The sequence below is a fragment of the Periplaneta americana genome, chromosome 17, assembly GCF_040183065.1.
Source record: "Periplaneta americana isolate PAMFEO1 chromosome 17, P.americana_PAMFEO1_priV1, whole genome shotgun sequence".
NCBI lineage: Eukaryota > Metazoa > Arthropoda > Insecta > Blattodea > Blattidae > Periplaneta > Periplaneta americana.
Genome location: NC_091133.1, coordinates 123,992,911 through 124,014,893, shown reverse-complemented (window position 1 = coordinate 124,014,893; position 21,983 = coordinate 123,992,911). Strand labels below are relative to the sequence as shown.

General features: G+C 34.3%; 1 protein-coding gene across 2 annotated transcripts in view; it reads left to right on the top strand.

Annotated features, from left to right (window-relative positions):
• The window catches only part of LOC138693266 (protein jagged-1b-like), a 728,512-nt gene extending 706,529 nt beyond the window's left edge, over positions 1–21,983 (top strand). The window contains exons 12-19 of one of the 2 annotated variants that reach the window (XM_069817112.1): positions 927–1,091; positions 2,135–2,248; positions 5,823–6,050; positions 8,905–9,249; positions 9,365–9,564; positions 13,560–13,895; positions 18,763–18,925; positions 20,391–21,983. In XM_069817112.1, coding sequence (XP_069673213.1) covers positions 927–1,091; positions 2,135–2,248; positions 5,823–6,050; positions 8,905–9,249; positions 9,365–9,564; positions 13,560–13,895; positions 18,763–18,925; positions 20,391–21,094 — 2,255 coding nt within the window. In that variant the 3' untranslated portion in view covers positions 21,095–21,983. The remainder of the gene's footprint in view (positions 1–926; positions 1,092–2,134; positions 2,249–5,822; positions 6,051–8,904; positions 9,250–9,364; positions 9,565–13,559; positions 13,896–18,762; positions 18,926–20,390) is intronic. The other variant, XM_069817113.1, reaches the window with a different exon arrangement.

Below are 21,983 nucleotides of genomic sequence, written 5' to 3'. Positions count from 1 at the left end.
GCTGTTATTAATGTGCAAAGAAGAATACGTTTATAACTGCATTAGCGACATTAAGTCACCTCTGTGGTAAAATTTCAAAAATTTAATTTTAATAGTGTTGGAGTGTACCAGGCAGAGGTAGCCAGTGGGACCATTGGAAAGACAGCAGGGAGTCTCATGGCTCCCTGCTGTGACGAGAAATGGAACCAAAACCAGTACCCCTAAAAAAATCATATAATAATTCTGCCTCCAGGCTCGGTGTAAGTCCATTCCAACTTCTTAAAATTAAACAGCTGTTAAAATCTCATTATAGCCGCCGCTCAGTTGGTGATGCAAACATTACACTGCTTTTCTCCCCAGTCCCATCCTCACTTAACACCATCTACAAGACACCGGGGAATTATGTAACCTGTGAATCGGTTTTCTTTCTTCCTTCCTCTTCCATTCTTTGGTAAACATCACAGCTTCGTCTAGTGAAGTGAACAGACAAGGGAATAGATTTAAATTATGATCGCATTACTGATGAGTAAAGCCCGGATTTCTAAGCAAAATGCATATTCTTTTCCACATTTTTAAAGGTACTAAGCAGAAAGGTTATACTTCGTAAGACACACCTAGATAAGCCGTTTTAACTGTGTATGTTAGTGCTTATAAATGCTTATTTCGCAGGAAAACGTTTTTGCTTACTTATTTTATGATTTTTAATTAAAACAGTATATTTTACCCAAATAATAATAATAATAATAATAATAATAATAATAATAATAATAATAATAATAATAATAATAATAATAGCAGCAATAACAAGTTGTTGTTGTTGTTATTATTATTATTATTATTATTATTATTATTATTATTATTATTATTATTATTATTATTCACAGACACACACACAAAAAAGAGACATATATTATTACAATATTACCTAAACAATTTTTTCTTTTCAGTTGTTGACAGCTGCACAGTTCCAGCACCGTCTAATGCAAGCAATAATGATGCTGTATTGGTTTCTTCCGGAATTTGTGGAGAACATGGGAGCTGTGTTAGTCAACCAGGAGGAGGGTTTCGGTGTTCCTGTGACCCAGGATATACTGGAAAATATTGCCATGAAAGTGAGTTTTCACTGATTAACCTTGCTGCATAACACAGGATGTGGAATAATAGAATACTTGAATAATTTTGAGGGAAAAATTATTCCGGGGCCGGGTATCGAACCCGGGACCTTTGGTTAAACGTACCAACGCTCTACCAACTGAGCTACCCGGGAACTCTACCCGACACCGATCCAAGTTTTCCCTCTATATCCACAGACCTCAAAGTGGGCTGACAACCGTCAAGCAAGCAACAATGAGTGCACACTAACTCTGTGTGACTTGAATTGTGATTTTCTGTTAACGAACAGTGACGTGTATTATGCAAATCAAGCTTATTATACTTATTATCAAATTAAATATTTATTCTCAAATATATACCCATGTAGATGAAGAAAATTAATAGATAATAAAGAAAAAGTAATTATACGTACCTACATTTAAGAGTAATGTGGTATTTTTTAAACTACACATTTAGAAATGAAGAAACTTAAAATCAAAATTTCGTTTCCTCTGAGAAGCAGAGTCACATATAAACATGCTATATGAATACAATGTGACAAAAACCTACAGTTTTTAGAGACCTGACAAGGAGGCTTCAGGTTGAGAAGGTGAAATTCTCTGATGAAAGTCTGACTGTTAGATTCGTATCGCTACAAACATTAATGTTCACAGCAATATTACATTAAAATATTGTTCTTCCACTCCTGCCTTTGAAAAATATTAGTTAAAATATTACTTTCAAAATTTATAAAATAAATACATAATTATATTCTAGCAATAGGGGACCCAAGTGGTAAACAATTTTTATTATTGCCATGTGAATGTAAAATTGTATTCAATTGTGAGTCCAAAATAAAAAGAAAATAGATTATCATGCTGACAAAAACAGTGAGTGCCTGTATATTAAAATACTGTCTGCTAAAATTAGAATTTCCAGTTCAATACTACACTTGCAAAGTATTTATTCTCACGATTATTTGGAAGAATAAAGCTTATTAAAACTTTGAACAGATTTTTCTATGCACGAATTTAATTTGAAATATTCTCTATTTGCATTATAGATATTAACGACTGTAAGCAGAATCCTTGTCAAAACGGAGGCACATGTGTGGACAAAGTGAACTCATATCAGTGTATCTGCAAAGAAGGTTGGGAAGGAGAGATCTGCAGTAACAGTAAGTTTCGCGTCTAAAATAATTTATTCTTCTCTCTAAGTCAGAATTCAAACTCACCACAAAATCCGTAACATACTATTGCTTACTTACTTACTTACAAATGGCTTTTAAGGAACCCGAAGGTTCATTGCCGCCCTCACATAAGCCCGCCAGCGGTCCCTAACCTGTGCAAGATTAATCCAGTCTCTATCATCGTATCCCACCTCCCTCAAATCCATTTTAATATTATCCTCCCATCTACGTCTCGGCCTCCCTAAAGGTCTTTTTCCCTCCGGTCTCCCAACTAACACTCTATATGCATTTCTGGATTCGCCCATACGTGCTACATGCCCTGCCCATCTCAAACGTCTGGATTTTAAGTTCGTAATTATGTCAGGTGAAGAATACAATGCGAACAGTTCTGTGTTGTGTAACTTTCTCCATTCTGCTGTAACTTCATCCCGTTTAGCCCCAAATATTTTCCTAAGCACCTTATTCTCAAACACCCTTAACCTATGTTCCTCTCTCAGAGTGAGAGTCCAAGTTTCACAACCATACAGAAGAACCGGTAATATAACTGTTTTATAAATTCTAACTTTCAGATTTTGGACAGCAGACTGGATGATAAGAGCTTCTCAACCGAATGATAACACGCATTTCCCATATTTATTCTGTGTTTAATTTCCTAGCGAGTGTCATTTATATTTGTTACTGCTGCTCCAAGATATTTGAATTTTTCCACCTCTTCGAAGGATAAATCTCCAATTTTTATATTTCCATTTCGTACAATATTCTGGTCACGAGACATAATCATATACTTTGTCTTTTTGGGATTTACTTCCAAACCGATCGCTTTACTTGCTTCAAGTAAAATTTCCGTGTTTTCCCTAATCGTTTGTGTATTTTCTCCTAACATATTCACGTCATCTGCATAGACAAGCAGCTGATGTAACCTGTTCAATTCCAACCCTGCCTGTTATCCTGAACTTTCCTAATGGCATATTCTAGAGCGAAGTTAAAAAGTAAAGGTGATAGTGCATCTCCCTGCTTTAGCCCACAGTGAATTGGGAAAGCATCAGATAGAAACTCACCTATACGGACTCTGCTGTATGTTTCACTGAGACACATTTTAATTAATCGAACTAGTTTCTTGGGAATACCAAATTCAATAAGAATATCATATAATACTTCCCTCTTAACCGAGTCATATGCCTTTTTGATTTCAAAAAGTATGAATAACTGATGTACTGTACCCTTATACTCCCATTTTTTCTCCATTATCTGTCGAATACAAAAAATCTGATCAATAGTCGATCTATACATACTATTGCACAATACTATAAAATTCAGCTTACTTAGAACAATCAGTTTTGTCTTGTGTTGTTGACTCATTTCAATAACTTATTGCAGGAATAGCATATTAGGTGTTTTATTTTAGTTTATGTCTTCAATTTAACAGTGAATTTCATCAAGAATGTAATACTATAATTTGTCTGCATTTAGGAAAGTTAGTATCTGTTATATACTGATATATTTCGCAGTTTTTGGTCATTTTCCAGAAGAATATTGAGACCAGGGGCGTATGCAAGGGGTGGGCAGGTTACCGGCTTTGAACCCCCCTCCCCCCCTCTTGAACTTTAAAAGAACTGACATATTTAGATTTGAGTATTTTTTTTATCCAAAATCGTTTTTCCTTCTCTAATTTTTCACTGTCAGAGTAACAAAATCTACATCGACATGAGGCATAGTCCTTCTACCCCTCCTTCAATATAATTCCTGTGCTTGGTGCTGCGGCACGTTCGAATTACTTATAACAATGCTATCTTTATTATAGAGAGACCTACCAACCTTGCAATAAAATGAAACTAACACAAAATTTAACTTTTTTTGTGGAACATATGGAAAAGGTTGTTTTGACAGTTCTCCATTGCAGATGTTAAATATTGTGCATTGTCGATTTTAAAACTCATTTTAAGAGAAGTATTTATCCATTCGTTCGTTTCAATTCTGACTTTATTGTGAAACATTCGTTTAACATTTTGTTAAACAGAAGTTAAAATTTGTTAAAAATTGCATGGCTGTGAAAAAATTACATTTCAAAGATTTTATAAGGATATTCATGAATATATTCAAATATTAGAAAATAGTATAATATTAATAATTATACCGTAACATAATAATAATAATAATAATAATAATAATAATAATAATAATACACATTTAAAATACCGATAATTTAAATTGTAAACAATTTTAATAATGATCCCTCCTCTTAATACAATTCTGCGTATGCCATTGATTGAGATAGAACCTTACTAAAAGTCACGATCGCTATTTTTCTCAAAGTTATGATTCCATCTTCCAAAAGTTTATATACCGATATCTAATATCTTTTAAAATATTATTCAGTCACTGATGATATTACTTCTGCAGACGGGAAGTGAATGTCGTTAAAATAATAGAAAAACATGAAACATTCTCTTATCTTAAAGCTTGAAACACTGACTCACTTTTCTTCTTTCGCTAAGACACGTACATAAACCTTGAATTGTGTTTCCTATATCCATCTGTACAGTAAGAGTAATTTAGATTTAATGTTGTTTGTTATTGTTAAAATGTCATTTGTTATAGCTGTCAGGATTTCAAATGTTTTTTAAGGCATTTAATTTATGATGGAACTAATGGCATTTTTTACATAACACTGAAAATTTACAAGAATGAGAGTTGAATAAAAAAAAGTAATGTAAATTACACTGAAAAACAGTTGTTCATAAAAGCAATGTTTGCATTGTCACAGTTTCTGCAATAAAGTCATATTCGTAGTATGGAGGATTAAAAGAAACATTTTTACTAATACATACAGAATTTTAAAGTTGTTACGTAATTTCTTTAGCTGTCTTATGGAGGCATATCAATTCATTATTACTTCTAAAGTAAAGCATCTCTTTACTCACATTTCCTATTATAATTATACTCAGCTAGTAGTGAGGGATTTAAAAAAATAAACACATTTTGATTAATAAGGCATTTGTGTAAATTTATGTAAGCTATTTTTGTGTCACATTAAGTTAAATCAGTTTTCGGAAAGAGTACAGAGTTCACATATATGTCAATATTAAAATTAAGAATAATAACGGCTTTCTTAATGGAATAATATTGATTTATATTATTATGATGTACCGAAGTAGATATGATATTTCCATGCAGGAATTCTGCATTATCATATGCTGAAGGATGGATAGAACAGAGAAAAAAAAAGATTGATTTAGATTATTCAGTATAATACCGTTAGTTTACAAGCAAAACACTTTAAGTCAAAAACATTACTTCTGAGATAAAGGCGTATAGGTATAATGTACATAATATATGTGCATAAACTTAGAATTGGAAAATTAAATACACATAAATAGAAATAAATTATACTAAAAATAATATTTTGAGGATTCAGTTTCGTCAAGGGCTTTCAAAACTCTTTTTTCTTAGAGGTAATATTTTTTACTTAATGTGTTTTGCTTGTAAGCTCACGATATCAGTATACTTACAATCTGTTACGTTAATATTGACTGTATAATCACAATATTAATTTTTGGCACAGATAAAGATGAGTGCGCCCCTAACCCATGTCGGAACAATGGCAGCTGCACAGATAGCGTGGCTGACTTTATATGTTCATGTCGTGATGGTTGGAAAGGAAAAACCTGTAACCTGAAGGACAGTCACTGTGATAGAAGTACTTGCCGTAATGGCGGAACATGCCAAGATCTTGGTGACACTTATGTGTGTCGTTGTCCTCCAGAATGGGAAGGCACTACTTGTCACATTGGTGAGTTGAATTTGGTCACTAAAATGGCTGAATTAATATTTTACTTACGACATTGTTCATTCTTGAATACACTCTTTTAACACTAATATAATCTTTGATGGACTATTAAATTACTGATATTTAAATTAAATAGATAATGATTTCACTGTATAAACATTTTAAATTATGGTGTTGTTGTTGTTTTCTAATGCCAGGCATTTGACAATAAAGTCATTTGACCTCTTGCAATCCAATATTTTTCAAAGATATTATCATGACCAGCCACTGAAGCACAGATTTTGAGGTGTTCCGAAATTATGGTGTTGTTTTACCTGGTTGATTAGTTTCCTAGTCAGGTTTCAGAAGATGATGGAAATAACATCGAAACTAGTAAATCATGTAAAACAACATCATGATTTAAAATGTTGACACAGTGAAACCTTATTTATTTAATGTAAATAACATAAATGTTCATTAGGACATTGTCATACTGTAAAAAGTTGTTGAGTCATATTTATACACCTGACTTCGAAACAACAAATTATTTTCAAAATGAAAAATGTACGATACTTCATAAATTAGCACAATAGGTTGATGTACCGCAAACAGTGAAATCAGTCAATGTAAATTAAAAATATATAAATGTTTCATTAATGAAACTTGAGCCGTTGAAATTATTCTAGAAAAAGAAATGGTCAGATATGGCATTTGGCTGTATCTATGTCATCAGAATTTAGTTGACATCTTGACAGTGCTTAAAGTGAACTGGGATGGACCGGGTACAGATCCGAAACTTGGGAAGCATGCCAGTGTGGCATACTTTAATAACTCTGATAAAATGTAATTTAATATACCATCCATCCCAAACAATTAATTTAATTTAAGTTTACATTTAATTACATGTTATGAATACGATGAAAGCTCCTTTACTTAATTTTTAATGAAATTGTTATCAATTATTATCAATTTTTTGTGTAAACAGCCAACAACTTCTAATAATTCTAGATAGACAAGATTCATACCTTGTTGACACGTATGACACCAGTATGTATTTCAAACTGTATTAGACTACACAATATGTCCAACACGAGAGGAAAAAAAAAAAAAAAGAAAGTCTGGGGAGTTGTGGCTTCCTGTTGTGAGTCCCGAATATAAAGTTAACTGTCTTACCCTTTAAATAAATGTAGTAAGATATGAATAACTTTCTATTAGTGTAATTTTTAAGTTATGTTGCATGCTAAGAGGTTATTTGTAGTTTCTATAATTGAAGTTTTTAAGTATGTCATAATTTGAAGTTAATTTTTCTAAATAATTACTAACTCTCAAAATTATCACCACCACCTTTCCTGTATTTATTCATATTAGCTGCATACTTATCCAAGTAAGTAGGCCTAAACGTCAGTAACAGATGCTTCTGAAGGAATTAATGGAACATATAGATCCATAATACACGCATCATCAGGTCAATGTGTCAATGAAGGCCAATAAATTCTGCAACTAGCTCAACCTTGGTACATAATTGTTACTTTCTGCCACTGGTTTTGAATAAGAATAGCTTTTTTAATATATAATTTCAGCGTTTATTAACTTCTCTGTTCAAAATAAGTGGTTGAAATATGTCACGTACAAAACTTAATTTATATTACTTATGAATCGCTTCATAAAGAAAGGGCATCAGTCACATTTTTTTCGAAATTGAGTTTCAAATTTAAAATTTATTCACAATTTAACATTTGAAATGATAACATATGAATAGATACCCGAAATGAGCATATGCTTGTGCTCGGGTACAGTCCAGTAGTCCACATAAATTTTACAGAGATCAATGATAATGTTGATGATAGAAATAATGGTAATAATAATAATAATAATAATAATAATAATAATAATAATAATAATAATAATAATAATAATAGAATAACCGCGACGGAGATGATACAAAGATAGTAATGCAAATTAATTCATTAATACTAATAATAATAATAATAATAATAATAATAATAGTAATAAAATAAAAATATTTACAATAATAAAATAAATACTAGGACGGATAAAATAAAATATAAAACCACTTAGCGAGAGTTAACACAACTTAAATAAGCATAATATAATAACCAGGAAAAAAATGAACTCGAAAATCAACAGAAAAGTTCGTTGCATTGCAGATGACAGCAACCGCCGTATTGACATTGTATTATGTATTATTGGTAGTAGAGGGGGAGCCGAAGGTCTACGTAATTGCCGTTCTCTTCGAATCTTCTCATACAATCATGGGAAGTTAATGCTGAAAAACAAAATGTCTACGAGTCAAACTGTTCATTATTACCAGGATAAATACAAATAATACTGAAATATATTAATCAAGTTTCAGTTATAGATCTCCCCTTTTGTGCAAGAGGTATCATATCAAAATAGTTTTTGAACGACGGGGAAAATATAAATTTCAAGAACTCTCTAGTGACAGAGATAGTGACAAGTACAATCAAGTTAAAATTGAATTTCCCATCTTCAATGCTCAACACATTTTATCAAGAAAAGAAACCAGTCCAACATTTCTTTCATCGTGATATTGTGTTCGGAATGTGAGCATTTTGTAAAGGAAGAGGCATCGGTCCAGACAGTTTTTCTTCATTTCCCACAACTTAGCTAAACTGGACTGAAGCCCTTTCTTTATGAAACGATTCTTATGTAATTAACACAAAATTTAAAGAAAAAATTAAAGCGACTGCATTTCTTCAAATGAAAGAGTTCCAGACGTAAAATTTCTCTATGAACTGTTATTTTATGACAAGCCTCAATGAAGGGCATAATATTATTATCTTGTAGCGAAGTCCTCATTTCTCATATCCTCCCCTTTTTTCCCTCTTGTTTTCAGCCAAGACTCATGCCTGCAAATCGAACCCGTGTCAGAACGGAGCGACATGTGTAAACACCGGCGACTTCTACTCCTGTATTTGCAAAGAAGGCTTCGAGGGACAGCACTGTCAACATGATATAAATGACTGCAATCCACCGCCTTGCTTCAATGGTGGGAAATGTGTGGATGGCATAAATTGGTTCCTCTGTGAATGTGCACCAGGGTTTACGGGTCCAGACTGCAGAATAAACATTAATGAATGTGCTTCTAATCCCTGTGGATTTGGAAGCACGTGCGTAGATGGAATTGGCAAATACACTTGTGTTTGCCCTCCTGGACGCAAAGGAATTCGTTGTGAAGAAGGTGAGAAACTTATATTAACAAGTCACAAGATTGGAAGTAAAAATTACATGAAAATTATAATCAAATTCACGTGTGCGTTATTTTATTTGTTAAAATACAGCCTATATTGTTTCAGTGGAGGAAATGGCATATCTCAGAGGGGTGTGTCTGTGGAAAGGACAGTATTACGCGAACAACGCAACTTGGCAGCATGAATGTAACACTTGCTCTTGTGTGGCCTCCACAGTCAGCTGTACACAAGTGTGGTGCGGTTTGGGCAATTGTCTTGGTCATCCAAATCTCACTGTGGGCTCAGTTGTTTGCCAGTCAAACCAGGTAAGCACAACTGCAGCAGCATGTAAATAGTAATATGCGTTACAAGAGCAGTATGTTGACGTTTTCATGTTCGAGGAAAAGATTGAAAACAAACATACCGCTCGTGTATCGTACATTATTTTGTGCGAAGATCGTTTATTACATACCTGAAAGACGAATTTCTAATTAGTTGCAATGAATCCTCCATGTTGGTTTCTGTTTAATGACGGCAACTTCGGAAAACCAAAATATCTTTCTTCAACATTGTTGCTATAAAATGTTTTCTGTGTTTACTATGCTCCAGCAGGCCGTGATATACGTCTGTCTTTTTTTTCCCCCAGTCTATAAATGCGAACTTAAAACAAACGGTAAGGTTATGTAATGATTTATTTTTCATTTTAATATTTTAACAATATTATTTATATAACATATTCCAGTAATAACATCGGCATCTGGAATCTTGTTGATTTTTTCATGGCTTCCTTAATGTTACTTGTATCAGGAATGTAAAAAGTTTCGTGGAGTAGTAGACTTTACTTAATTTTTGCAAATATTTAAAAACAATAATTAACATTGCAATTTAGGTGAAATTGCAGTGGTAAGTTTCCAATTTATAATTATTATTATGTTAAACGTCTCTAAAAATAATATGTTAAAAGCCTAAAGCAGTAAAATGAATGTCGCGCTTAAGCGGTAAGAAGAGGGAAATTGTTATGTGTGTTACGTTGGGAATATTGAATGTGGTATTTCACACTTACCGCGTATTGGTTCTGTGCGGAAAACAAGCAAATATGCACGATCTCGCACAAATGTTTATTTCACTTAAGTTCCTTTCAGATACCGGTACTACAAAAATCTTAACAACTTCCCGACTCAAAAGGTGTGACAAATCCCCATTAAGTCAATTATTTTGCTTTTTATTTTCTTTGATACTTTCAGTCCACATCTGTGGAGTAACGTTAGCGCGTCTAGCTGCAAAATCAGGTGACCCAGGTTCGATTCCCAATCGGGGCAAGTTACCTGGTTGAGGTTTTTCCCGGGGTTTTCCCTCAACCCAATATGAGCAAATGCTGGGTAACTTTCGGTGTTGGACCCCGGACTCATTTCACCGGCATTATCACCTTCATCTCATTCAGACGCTAAATAACCTAAGCTGTTGATAAAGCGTCGTAAAATAACCTACTAAAATAATAAAAAAAAATTGATACTTTCTCCACACATTTTTGTCATTAATACCCATTATTTTATACATATTTTTAATTGTTTTTCTATACATTTAATAATTCAATTTTAACGTCTAGCCTAATCCTATGAACCAGTTGAATTACCCCTTCAATAAAGATTTGTCCGACTATGCCTGCTAGTTTGACACAAGTGATCGCAAGGTGTTTGTGGACATGTTGGCAACGTCATAAATGAAAAGATGAAGAAAGTTTTGAATAATAATAATGTAGGTTTTCACCACAACAACAATTCCAAGTCACACAGAGTTTGTGTGCATTCAATGTGGGTCACTGGCATCTCGTTAGCCCACTCGAGTTGTGTGGATATAAAGGGAAAAATTGAGTTGGTGTCAGGTGGAGTTCCTGGGTAGCTCACTTGGTGCAGCGCTGGTACGTTCAACCAGAGGTCCCGGGATCGATACCCGGCCCTGGAATAATTTTTCCCTTGAAATTATTTTAATATACTATTACTAATTTATAATTTTAAGATTTTATGTAGCTTTAAGATTTCGACAATGTTAGAAACTTATATATATAATACAGTGTAATACAATATAATATTTGTTTTTATTCAGTCTTATGACAAATTAATTATTAAAAACAATGACATATATTTCATAACATGTAGTCATTGAGTTTTATATAAAGTAGGTTACGAATGTTTTCGCCCATTCAGGCATCTTCAGGTTCATGTATACAATATCTCATTATAGTCTATGATAAATATAATAGTAGTCGATGAGATGGACTGTTTAAAATTAACCATGATATATATAAAATGTACAAGTGTATGGATAATTAAAATGTAATCATGTTACAAGGTCATAAAAATTGTGGAAATTGTGAACACGTTTGTAGTGTTCTTCATTTTAAACTTCATAATACTCATCATTTTAATGGATTCTACAAAACAAGATCTACATACTGAGTATTATGAAGTTTAAAATGAAGAACACTACAAACGTGTTCACAATTTCCACAATTTTTATGACCTTGTAACATGATTACATTTTAATTATCCATACACTTGTACATTTTATATATATCATGGTTAATTTTAAACAGTCCATCTCATCGACTACTATTATATTTATCATAGACTATAATGAGATATTGTATACATGAACCTGAAGATACCTGAATGGGCGAAAACATTCGTAACCTACTTTATATAAAACTCAATGACTACATGTTATGAAATATAAATGTCATTGTTTTTAATAATTGATTTGTCATAAGACTGAATAAAAACAAATATTATATTGTATTACACTGTATTAATATTGACAATCTGAATATTTTCAACATGCTTTCCAAGTTACATATATAAGTCTATTGACAACTAATAAATGAATAATGAATAGTGCATTTAGACTGTGCAGCACCCTCTGTGAGCAGAATTTCTTGTGGTCACTGGCACGTGGTTAATGTTTACATTAAGACCCAAACTAAGAGTGGACTGACTAGTTATAAAACCACAATCCTGAAGTGATTAGTAAACAACAAGTTTAATCTATACTAATAATAAATCTGTAGCCGAAATTTTTCTGGTAATTTTCGATTTTCCAAAAATAATTGGTCCTAACATATATAATTAACCACCCTGAAACCGAAAATCGATTTTTTGAAATTTTTGTTTCTATGTCTGTCTGTATGTTTGTTATCTTTTCACGCGATAATGGCTGAACGGATTTCGGTGAAAATTGGAATATAAATTAAGTTCGTTGTAACTTAGATTTTAGGCTATATGGCATTCAAAATACATTATTTAAAAGGGGGGTTATAAGGGGGCCTGAATTAAATAAATCGAAATATATCGCTTATTATTGATTTTTGTGAAAAATGTTACATAACAAAAGTTTCTTTAAAAATAATTTGCGATAAGTTTTATTCCTTGAAAAATTTTGATAGGACTCATATTTAATGAGATAAATGAGTTTTAAAATTAAAATAACTGCCACCTAAGGCCGTGTAATGAATTAAAAAACAAATGACTTCGTCTATAAGAGGCCTTGGACAGCAACAATCGAAAGCTATGAAAGATAACTTACAGAGAATGTTTCTGTGTTTGTATGAAGTAATACCAGAAGCTAAATTAAACAATTTGTATAATTAATTATTATTTCACCATTGGAAAGTGTAGTTTCTCTAGATGGACATAATGCTATAATGTTATTAGAGTAACTTCTGATATAATATAATATAATATAATATAATATAATATAATATAATATAATATAATATAATATAATATGTAATATTATATGATATAATTTAAGTTATTTGAAGGGTTCAGAACCATAGTGGGCCAAGCGCCATTTACTGAATACGTAGAAAACAAGGGTTAAAATTAAGTTATTACCATAATTCAATGGAAACCTATAACAAGTATAATAAAATATACACATTAAACCTAAATGATGTCAATCTTTATTAAGCTATGGTTGCATGTAATAAAAATTAAGAAACATGTTAAAGGAATTGTCATTGCACCAAATGAGTGTCTCTGGACCAAAATGATCGCATTTTAATTATTTGGATGCAATTTAAATTAAGTAACATATTAAACGATTTATCCTTCTATCAAACACGAATGTTCCCTGGATCAAATGTCCTATTTTAATTATGTAATTACTTTATATTTATTTCTAACGGGTGCAGCGGAGCGTACGGGTACGGCTAGTATATTAAATAAGAATAAATGTCTTTTGGAAGGAAGAAGAAGGGAAGGAATTGAGACAGTGTCTCAACCTACCTAAAAGCAATGATAAAGTCTGTAATCTTTTGCACCAGGTGTGTGTACCATCTCCACGTGAAGCATGCCTCACTCCCGCGTGTGAACCGTGGGGCGAGTGTCGCGACTTGGAGAGTGGGAAGCGAGTGGGGCCGCCCTCGCTGCCTGCGCCTCCGACATGCTGGCCTAACCAAGCAGTGCTCAGCAACTCCTGTGCCCGCCTCACTCTGCTACTGGACCGGGTCCAGCTGCCGCGAGGCGTCACCACCGAGGGTCTCTGCGTGGAGCTGCGTCGCCTTGTGGCCTCCCACCAAGCAGCCATCAGCGCTTCACATCGCCTTGTCCTGCTCTGTGACTTGAAGCAAGGCTACAATGACACACTTGAAGTCACTATGGTACGAGTCAATTAATATCATTCTCATAATCTGTACGCAGTGAGTTGTTTTGCAACACATCCAGTGTTTTTTTTATCCAATTTAATAAACCCTATTTCCTTGGCATCAACCCCTTTAATTAGATTACCCCCCTTTGATTTTAATAATAATAATAATAATATTTATTTGTCAGAAACCAGTGTACAAGGCCTGGATATGACATCGTCAGGTTCGATAATACACACACACGCACACATACACTCACACATGCACAAACAAACTTAGCACAAATAAATATAGACAAGTAAACAAATAATTATAAGCAAATAAACATACATAGTCAAATAAACAAACACTGAGAAATAAACAAAACAAACACTGAGAGATAAACAGAGTATGCTGTAGGTTAACACATTTATATAAGGACAAAAGTATAATTAAAATACAAAGAGACAAATTAAAATATAAAGAAAGGGTTACATTTCTAAAATACAATATTTACATCACACTCCATGAATTCATTCACTGAATAAAAAGGTCTGTTCAGCAACCATCTACGTATGCAGGACTTAAACCTATTTATTGGTAACTTTCTCGCCTCCATTGGTAACTTATTAAATATATTTATGCCATTAAAAAAGCAGGTATTTGAGCTCACACTCAATCTGCACCTTGTGTAATCTAATTTATCTTTATTTCTAGTGTTGAAAGAATGTATATCTGATCTAGTCTGATAAAGATCTATGTTGGATCTAAGGAATATCAAGGTTCTGTAAATGAATAGATTGTAAACTGTCATTACCTTTAACTCTGGAAATAGTGGTCTACATGATTCCTTGGTATTTTTATTGAATATTACCCTCAGTGCTCGTTTTTGTAGTAATAAGATGTTATTGACTCCTGTTGCACTTCCCCATATATGAATTCCATAGTTAATGTGAGATTCAAACAGTGCAAAATATACCTGTCTGAGAGTTTCTGTTGAAACCAATGGCCTTAACTTCCTAAAAACAAAAATTACCCTCGACAATTTAGTACATATACTTTCTATGTGTTTGTGCCATCCTAATTTTGGATCCAAATAAAAACCTAACAGTTTAACATAATAATTTCGAATAATTTCGAGGGAAAAATTGTTCCGGAGCCGGGTATCGAACCCGGGACCTTTGGTTTAACGTACCAACGCTCTACCACTGAGCTACTCGGGAACTCTAACCGACACCGATCCAATTTTTCCCTCTATATCCACAGACCTCAAAGTGGGCTGACAACCGTCAAGCAACCAACTTCGAGTGCACACTAACTCCGTGTGAATTAAATTGTGGTTTTCTGTTAACGAACAGTGACGTGTATTATGCAAATCAAGATTTCAGGTATAACTCCCTGTAAAGTTGATTTGAATAATTTCGAGGGAAAAATTGTTCCGGAGCCGTGTATCGAACCCGGGACCTTTGGTTTAACGTACCAACGCTCTACCACTGAACTACTCGGGAACTCTAACCAACACCGATCCAATTTTTCCCTCTATATCCACAGACTTCAAAGTGGGCTGACAACCGTCAAGCAACCAACTTTGAGTGCACACTAACTCCGTGTGAATTAAATTGTGGTTTTCTGTTAACGAACAGTGACGTGTATTATGCAAATCAAGATTTCAGGTATAACTCCCTGTAAAGTTGATTTGAATAATTTCGAGGGAAAAATTGTTCCGGAGCCGGGTATCGAACCCGGGACCTTTGGTTTAACGTGCCAACGCTCTACCACTGAGCTACTCGGGAACTCTAACTGACACCGATCCAATTTTTCCCTCTATATCCACAGACCTCAAAGTGGGCTGACAACCGTCAAGCAACCAACTTCGAGTGCACACTAACTCCGTGTGACTTAAATTGTGGTTTTCTGTTAATGAACAGTGACGTGTATTATGCAAATCAAGATTTCAGGTATAACTCCCTGTAAAGTTGATTTGAATAATTTCGAGGGAAAAATTGTTCCGGAGCCGGATATCGAACCCGGGACCTTTGGTTTAACGTACCAACGCTCTGAAATCTTGATTTGCAGTTTAACATAAGATATTTCATTATCTAGTGTGTTGGGGAGGCCTAAGATTAGTTTCTGGGTTTTTTCTTCATTAAGCATTAACTTGTTTGAGTGAAACCATTGCTTAGCTATGTTAAGATTATTCATCTGTGACAACTTTAACTGGTTAAGATCTGAGTGAGATGTTATTAAGGTGTTATTATTGATTACCTGGTTGGGTTTTTCCGAGGTTTTCCCCAAACCAAAAGGCAAATGCCGGGTAATATTTTGGCGAATCCTCGGACCTCACCTCATCTCACTACATCTCGCCAAAATATTGTAAAAAATTACACAAAATTGTAAAAATTGTAGAAAATTACTAAATTATAAAACTATAAAAATTTGTAAAAATTGTAATTGTAATATTGTAAAATTTTGACTTGTTCCACATCTTAAAGCTTCATTGCTCATGTAAGATCTATGGAATAAAATAAATGAATGAATGAATGAATGAATGAATGAATGAATCACCCTGAGGTATATTAGGGTTATAGTTGGCATCAAAATACATATTTTATAACCAATAAACAATAGTACAGTTATAATATAAAATAGTGGTCACGATTACAATTCACATGAATTATGTAGAAGAATGCACCTTAATGAAAAAATGGATCCTGTTAAAGATTAATGAGATGTTTGAGGAATAATCAATGCAAAAGATATACAAGAATGTCTAACCGTTTCAGAGTAAATAAACGACCTAAAAAGATAATCAATACAGTAGTAGATTAATATAACAAAGTTTGACTTTCACTTTCAAATTAATACTTAATTCATGAACAATGGAACAGTTAAGAGTAATAAAGGGATATTACAAGCAATGATTTACGGTTACAAGTTACATACGCGATTCAGGAATAAGTACGATAATTAAAATAATAACACAAGTAATGAGTTACAACTAACGAATAACGAAATTCTTGAAGGGCAATATATAATAGTAGGGGCAATAAAAAAAATTTAAAAACAAATGTAAACAGTAAAGGAATAGTAGAAAAATTGACTTAAAATTACAAGTTAAACACATTCTTTTTAAAGCAATAGGTAACAACAAAAAGATACTAATAACAATACACTGACTGTAGTTACAGATTAAACACATTATTTTAAAAACAAACACGCAAAGGGTCAATAGCTATTTTCAGGCATTATATACATGGACCATGTCTTTAATTCACATCATCTTGACGTTACTTCGTATATTACATATCCACTGGGTTTAAAGTATTGAAGTCATATCAGGTGTGGAGTAACGGTTAGAGCGTCTGACCCAAAAACCAGCTGGCCCGGGTTCGAATCCCAGTCGGGCCAAGTTACCTGGTTGAGGTTTTTTCCGGAGTTTTCCCTCAACCCAATATGAGCATATGCTGGATAACTATCGGTGCTGGACTCATTTCACCGGCATTATCACCTTCATTTCATTCAGATGTTAAATAACCTGAGATGTAGATACAGTGTCGTAAAATAACCCACTAAAAAAATCATATCAGTATTCGTGGGTTAGTCCACACCTGTGGAGTAACGGTTAGAGCGTCAGGCCGCGAAACCAGGTGGCCCGGGTTCGATTCCTGGTCGGGGCAAGTTATCTGGTTGAGGTTTTTTCTGGGGTTTTCCCTCAACCATATATGAGCAAATGCTGGGTAACTTTCGGTGTTGGACCTCGGACTCATTTCACCGGCATTATCACCTTCATCTCATTCAAGTGCTGAATAACCGAAGATGTTGATAAAACGTCGTAAAATAACCTAATAAAATAAAATAAAATAAAAAATTCGTGGGTTAAATAAAGTTTAAGCACTATGCAATTATAAGGTTCAGAGTATATATCGTGTCCCAGAAGAATTTTTGTAGTTTCACACTGCCATTTAGATGAAACCACGTCTCATCTAAGAAAAACACAAGCTGTGGATCAATTACGTCACCTTCCTTCCACGAAATCTAAAAACCAATTTCATCGCAAATGTGGATCACCTTCTTTTAGAGCATACACTGGGGTACAATGATAAGATTTAAGATGTAATAAACGTGTTGCGTTTCTTGTAGATGATACAGACATGCCAGTCTACTGAGCTAATATTTTTAGCGATTTTGTAAAAAACTTACAGATTAGCACCAATGTCATCTAACCTAGCTTATGTTGAAATTAACCTGTTTCTATGCCGTTTTCTGTTTAATACCGACCCCATGTTCTCAAATTTATTTACTAACTTGTGTAATGCCTGTCTTCTCAGCAGTCGAGTATTCGGCAATTTTTCAATAAACTCCGTACAGGCCTGGCAAGCCGCATACTTCTAATATGTCTTGTACACAAACACTTTTTCTTCTACAAATAGTGAACCATTCTATGCGGTATCTCACACGAAAGTACACTCACATTAATAGCACAATTGTACAACATGCATGGACGTGTCCAATATGAAGGGAATCAGAAAGCTGGCCATAAGTCAGTAAACCAAACCAATAACAACTATGAAATAATATACTAGGATAATTTTTATAACAAATTAGCGTCATGATTTTCAAATAGTTTTCTACTTAAAATGACTTATACATGGATACATATTGAACTGTTTTGTCCTTGTTATAATTAGCATTTTTAAATAACTAACTTACTGGTATTTTTAATTAAGCAAATACGCTTAAATTTCAATAAATACAATACTGTAAAAATTATTATCGTTGATTTAATTATGATAGCAATATAACATATCTTTTCTAAGTTTAAGTATCAGTGGTTATTCTTTTCGTGTTTTATAATTTTCTATTGTAGTTTATATTAATTACATTGTTCTTATTAACTTCTCAGTCATCTTTGTCGCCTTCATCGGGCCCAGAAGAAAACAGAGCAGTAACAGAAGGAATCCGTGTTCTGGGTGAATTCATCAGTCGGAAGCAAACCAACCTATCAGCTCTCACGTCTATTGTAGAAGTTAAAGTCGAAACTGCGCTCGTCAGTGAGGAAAAACAAGGTAAGTCCAAGAAGTGTCTAATTCTACCACTAGCTACAATCATGAAGCACACCTGAAACATAGTCAGGAAACAGGAATTGTAGTGACTAGGGTAATGGTTTACTCTGTATATTTCACAATATTTTGAATATATTTCTTCTTTGAAGTTTACTTACATACGGTATTGTATTTATTTACTTGTTTCTTTGTTGGTTGGTTTGTTCACTTATTTATTTGTGTATCATCCTCTGAATCCTGATGCAAACAACAACGAAACTAGTCATTCAGTTAACATGACACAAACATTTATAATGCTAACACAATGAAGTCGTTATTTATTTACAGTGAAACCTCTCATTTACGGACATTGAAGGGACGTAACAATCTGTCCGCATCTGGGAGGTGTCCTTTATTGAGAGAGAGGCTCCCCAATCTAACAGTAAATTTATAATATGCATTATGTATCCCTTCACGCTTTAAATGAAATGTATTACTGTAGTTTAATTCTAAATACAGTATACTGTACTACAGTAAATTCTTTGCAACTTTGAACTATAGTAGATAAGACCGAAAAAGGAAAATACAGTACTGTGCCATGCAATTTCATTCTAGGTCTACAGTTATGCAGTACTGTAATTTACAGTTTTCAACTTAACCTTTACGTTCAGGTACCATGTCTCTCCATACAGAACAACTTATTGAAGTGAAGAGAATAATCCTACTAACCCTATCATGTGTCGAATACAATTTCACGATCGCGAAAACCTTGGACTCATCAGACAGGTCAAATTTTATGACTTTGTTTATCCACCCGCTTCCAGCTAACAAGGGGTAGCCGGCTGGGCTAGTGGTAGCCTACAAGACCCTTATTGTCTTATTTCATGTTAAGGAATTTCTGTACAGTTCTTAAAATTAAATTTTCCATTTTTGTAACACATTAGGTCCTGAAATCCAAGCTCTGTCCGCAGTCAGGAGGTAAAGCAAGCTTTAGGACTGTGAAACAGCTGTCCGTGTCCGTGTCTGAGAGTGTCCATAAACGAGAGTTAAATTTATCATTATTTATGTAATATTTCAGTTGGGACATAAAAATCTGTCCGTATATGAGGAGTGTCCGTATCTTGGGGGTGTCCGTAAGGAGAGGTTTCACTGTATTTTATTTATTTATTTTATTTATTTATTTATTTATTTATTTATTTATTTATTTATTTATTTATCAGTACGTGATTGGTTACAGAATTCTTCATTGGTGAGAAAAAAATTTTGAATTTCACCAATTTTTCAGTACACCAAGCTGTATCTCCCCCCCCCCCCAATATAATTTTCTTGTCTTACAATGACAATGGTGAACCATACTTGACATCTGATACAAAGAAAACCACATACTCACGTCAAGACTGGAAGAATAGGTCGTATAGCTCACATGAACTGTTTCGTGATTTACATGTTTCAGAGTGAGAGATGCTGAACGCACACTTTTATGTTCCAGGTAATGGATATCTCATTGCATTGATCTGCATAGTCCTCATCATCTTGTTCGCTGTGGGAGTTGGTGGCTTGTATTACTGGCACCAAATGCTAAGACGAAGACATGGTGCAGGCACCCTGGCAGGTTCAAGTTCTCTCGGAGGACCTTGTCACAGACACCACGATGATGAAAAATCCAACAATCTGCAGAACGAGGAGAACTTGCGGAGGTATGCAAACCCCCTGAAAGACGAAGCTGGATCTGCTATGGCGGGGAGTGCTTCCAGCAAAGTAGGACCAGGGACGGGACCCGGTGTAGAAGGTTCCGGCACTTCGGATCTACCACGTGTTAGCGTTGTAAGACCCCTGTCATCGACTGCGGGACCCGGCGAACCCCCTGGAGTGGGAGGCGGAACAGAGATGATGGAGCTCATGGATGAGACCGTGACGCCCGGCCTGCGTAAGAGCATCCCCGGCCAGAGCTCCGACTCGCATCCCGGCCTCCACTCCTCGCATCGAAGCAGCCAGATCCTGCTCTTCAAGGCGCAGAATCCGGACGTCAGAAAAAACACTGCAACCACATTCGATGACGCAGGAGCGCATAAAGACTTTGCCAAGCGCATCATAAATCTGAAGGTACTTCCTCCAGTACAAAGGACGTTGCAGCCTCCTCAAGGAGAACGAAATGGTGGAGGTGGTGGTGATGTGCTTACAGTGATAGTGTGAATAACATAGCAATGCTGACACAATTGCCATAAAAAATTAATTTAAATATGTCTTATTATTTAGGTTTCTCACCATTATTTTTTCATGTGCATTGGGGTTAAGTGCAATGCTGTCAAAGTTTTTAACTTGCCATTTTATTTAGTTTGTATTAATCATCATCTAATACGTCACCTCCACAAGAAAAAGGATGAAAATGTTGCACATCAGTGATGGGAAATGAATACTCATATGAATTTGTGTGGTTTGTAGTAATAACATTAACTTCTGTTGAAGTCACAGTAGAGTTGAGGTTATTTCAAACCAGTAACAGTTGCTGACTATACTCCAGACATATTTTGTAACATTTGTACTTGATTTTATGTTTGGAATAAATAGTCACTGCAGACTTTGTAACTTGACTTGAAATATAATTTCTCAGTTCAAGAGTCAGTTACTTCGTTAATTCACATTCCTGGAAGACACATAAACCGATAAAATGATCTCGAAAGAACGATAGCCATGAATATTCTTCGGTGCTAGCAACAGACTGGAGGGTACAACAAATACTTCACAGAACAATGCAGCGTGTGATATTACTTATTTTATTACAGTATAACTTGGCAATAACAACTTATGTGTAGGCGTAGCTGTTAGTGCCTTACATAGACCTTAGTGTTGCAGCAGCTGAAGAGGGCCAAGATATCAACAAAGACAATCCCTTTAGTTCATTTTTATAAGATTTTATAGATGAGTTATACTGTAATGTATTTGTATAATTTGTATATTTATTTGATTTGTTCCTGATGTTCTGTGTGAGATTATCACCAACTTTACAAATTATAAAGTATGAAATCATCATTATTTCAGATTACTGTGCCCTATAGATTACATTATCTTAGCCTGCTGAAGC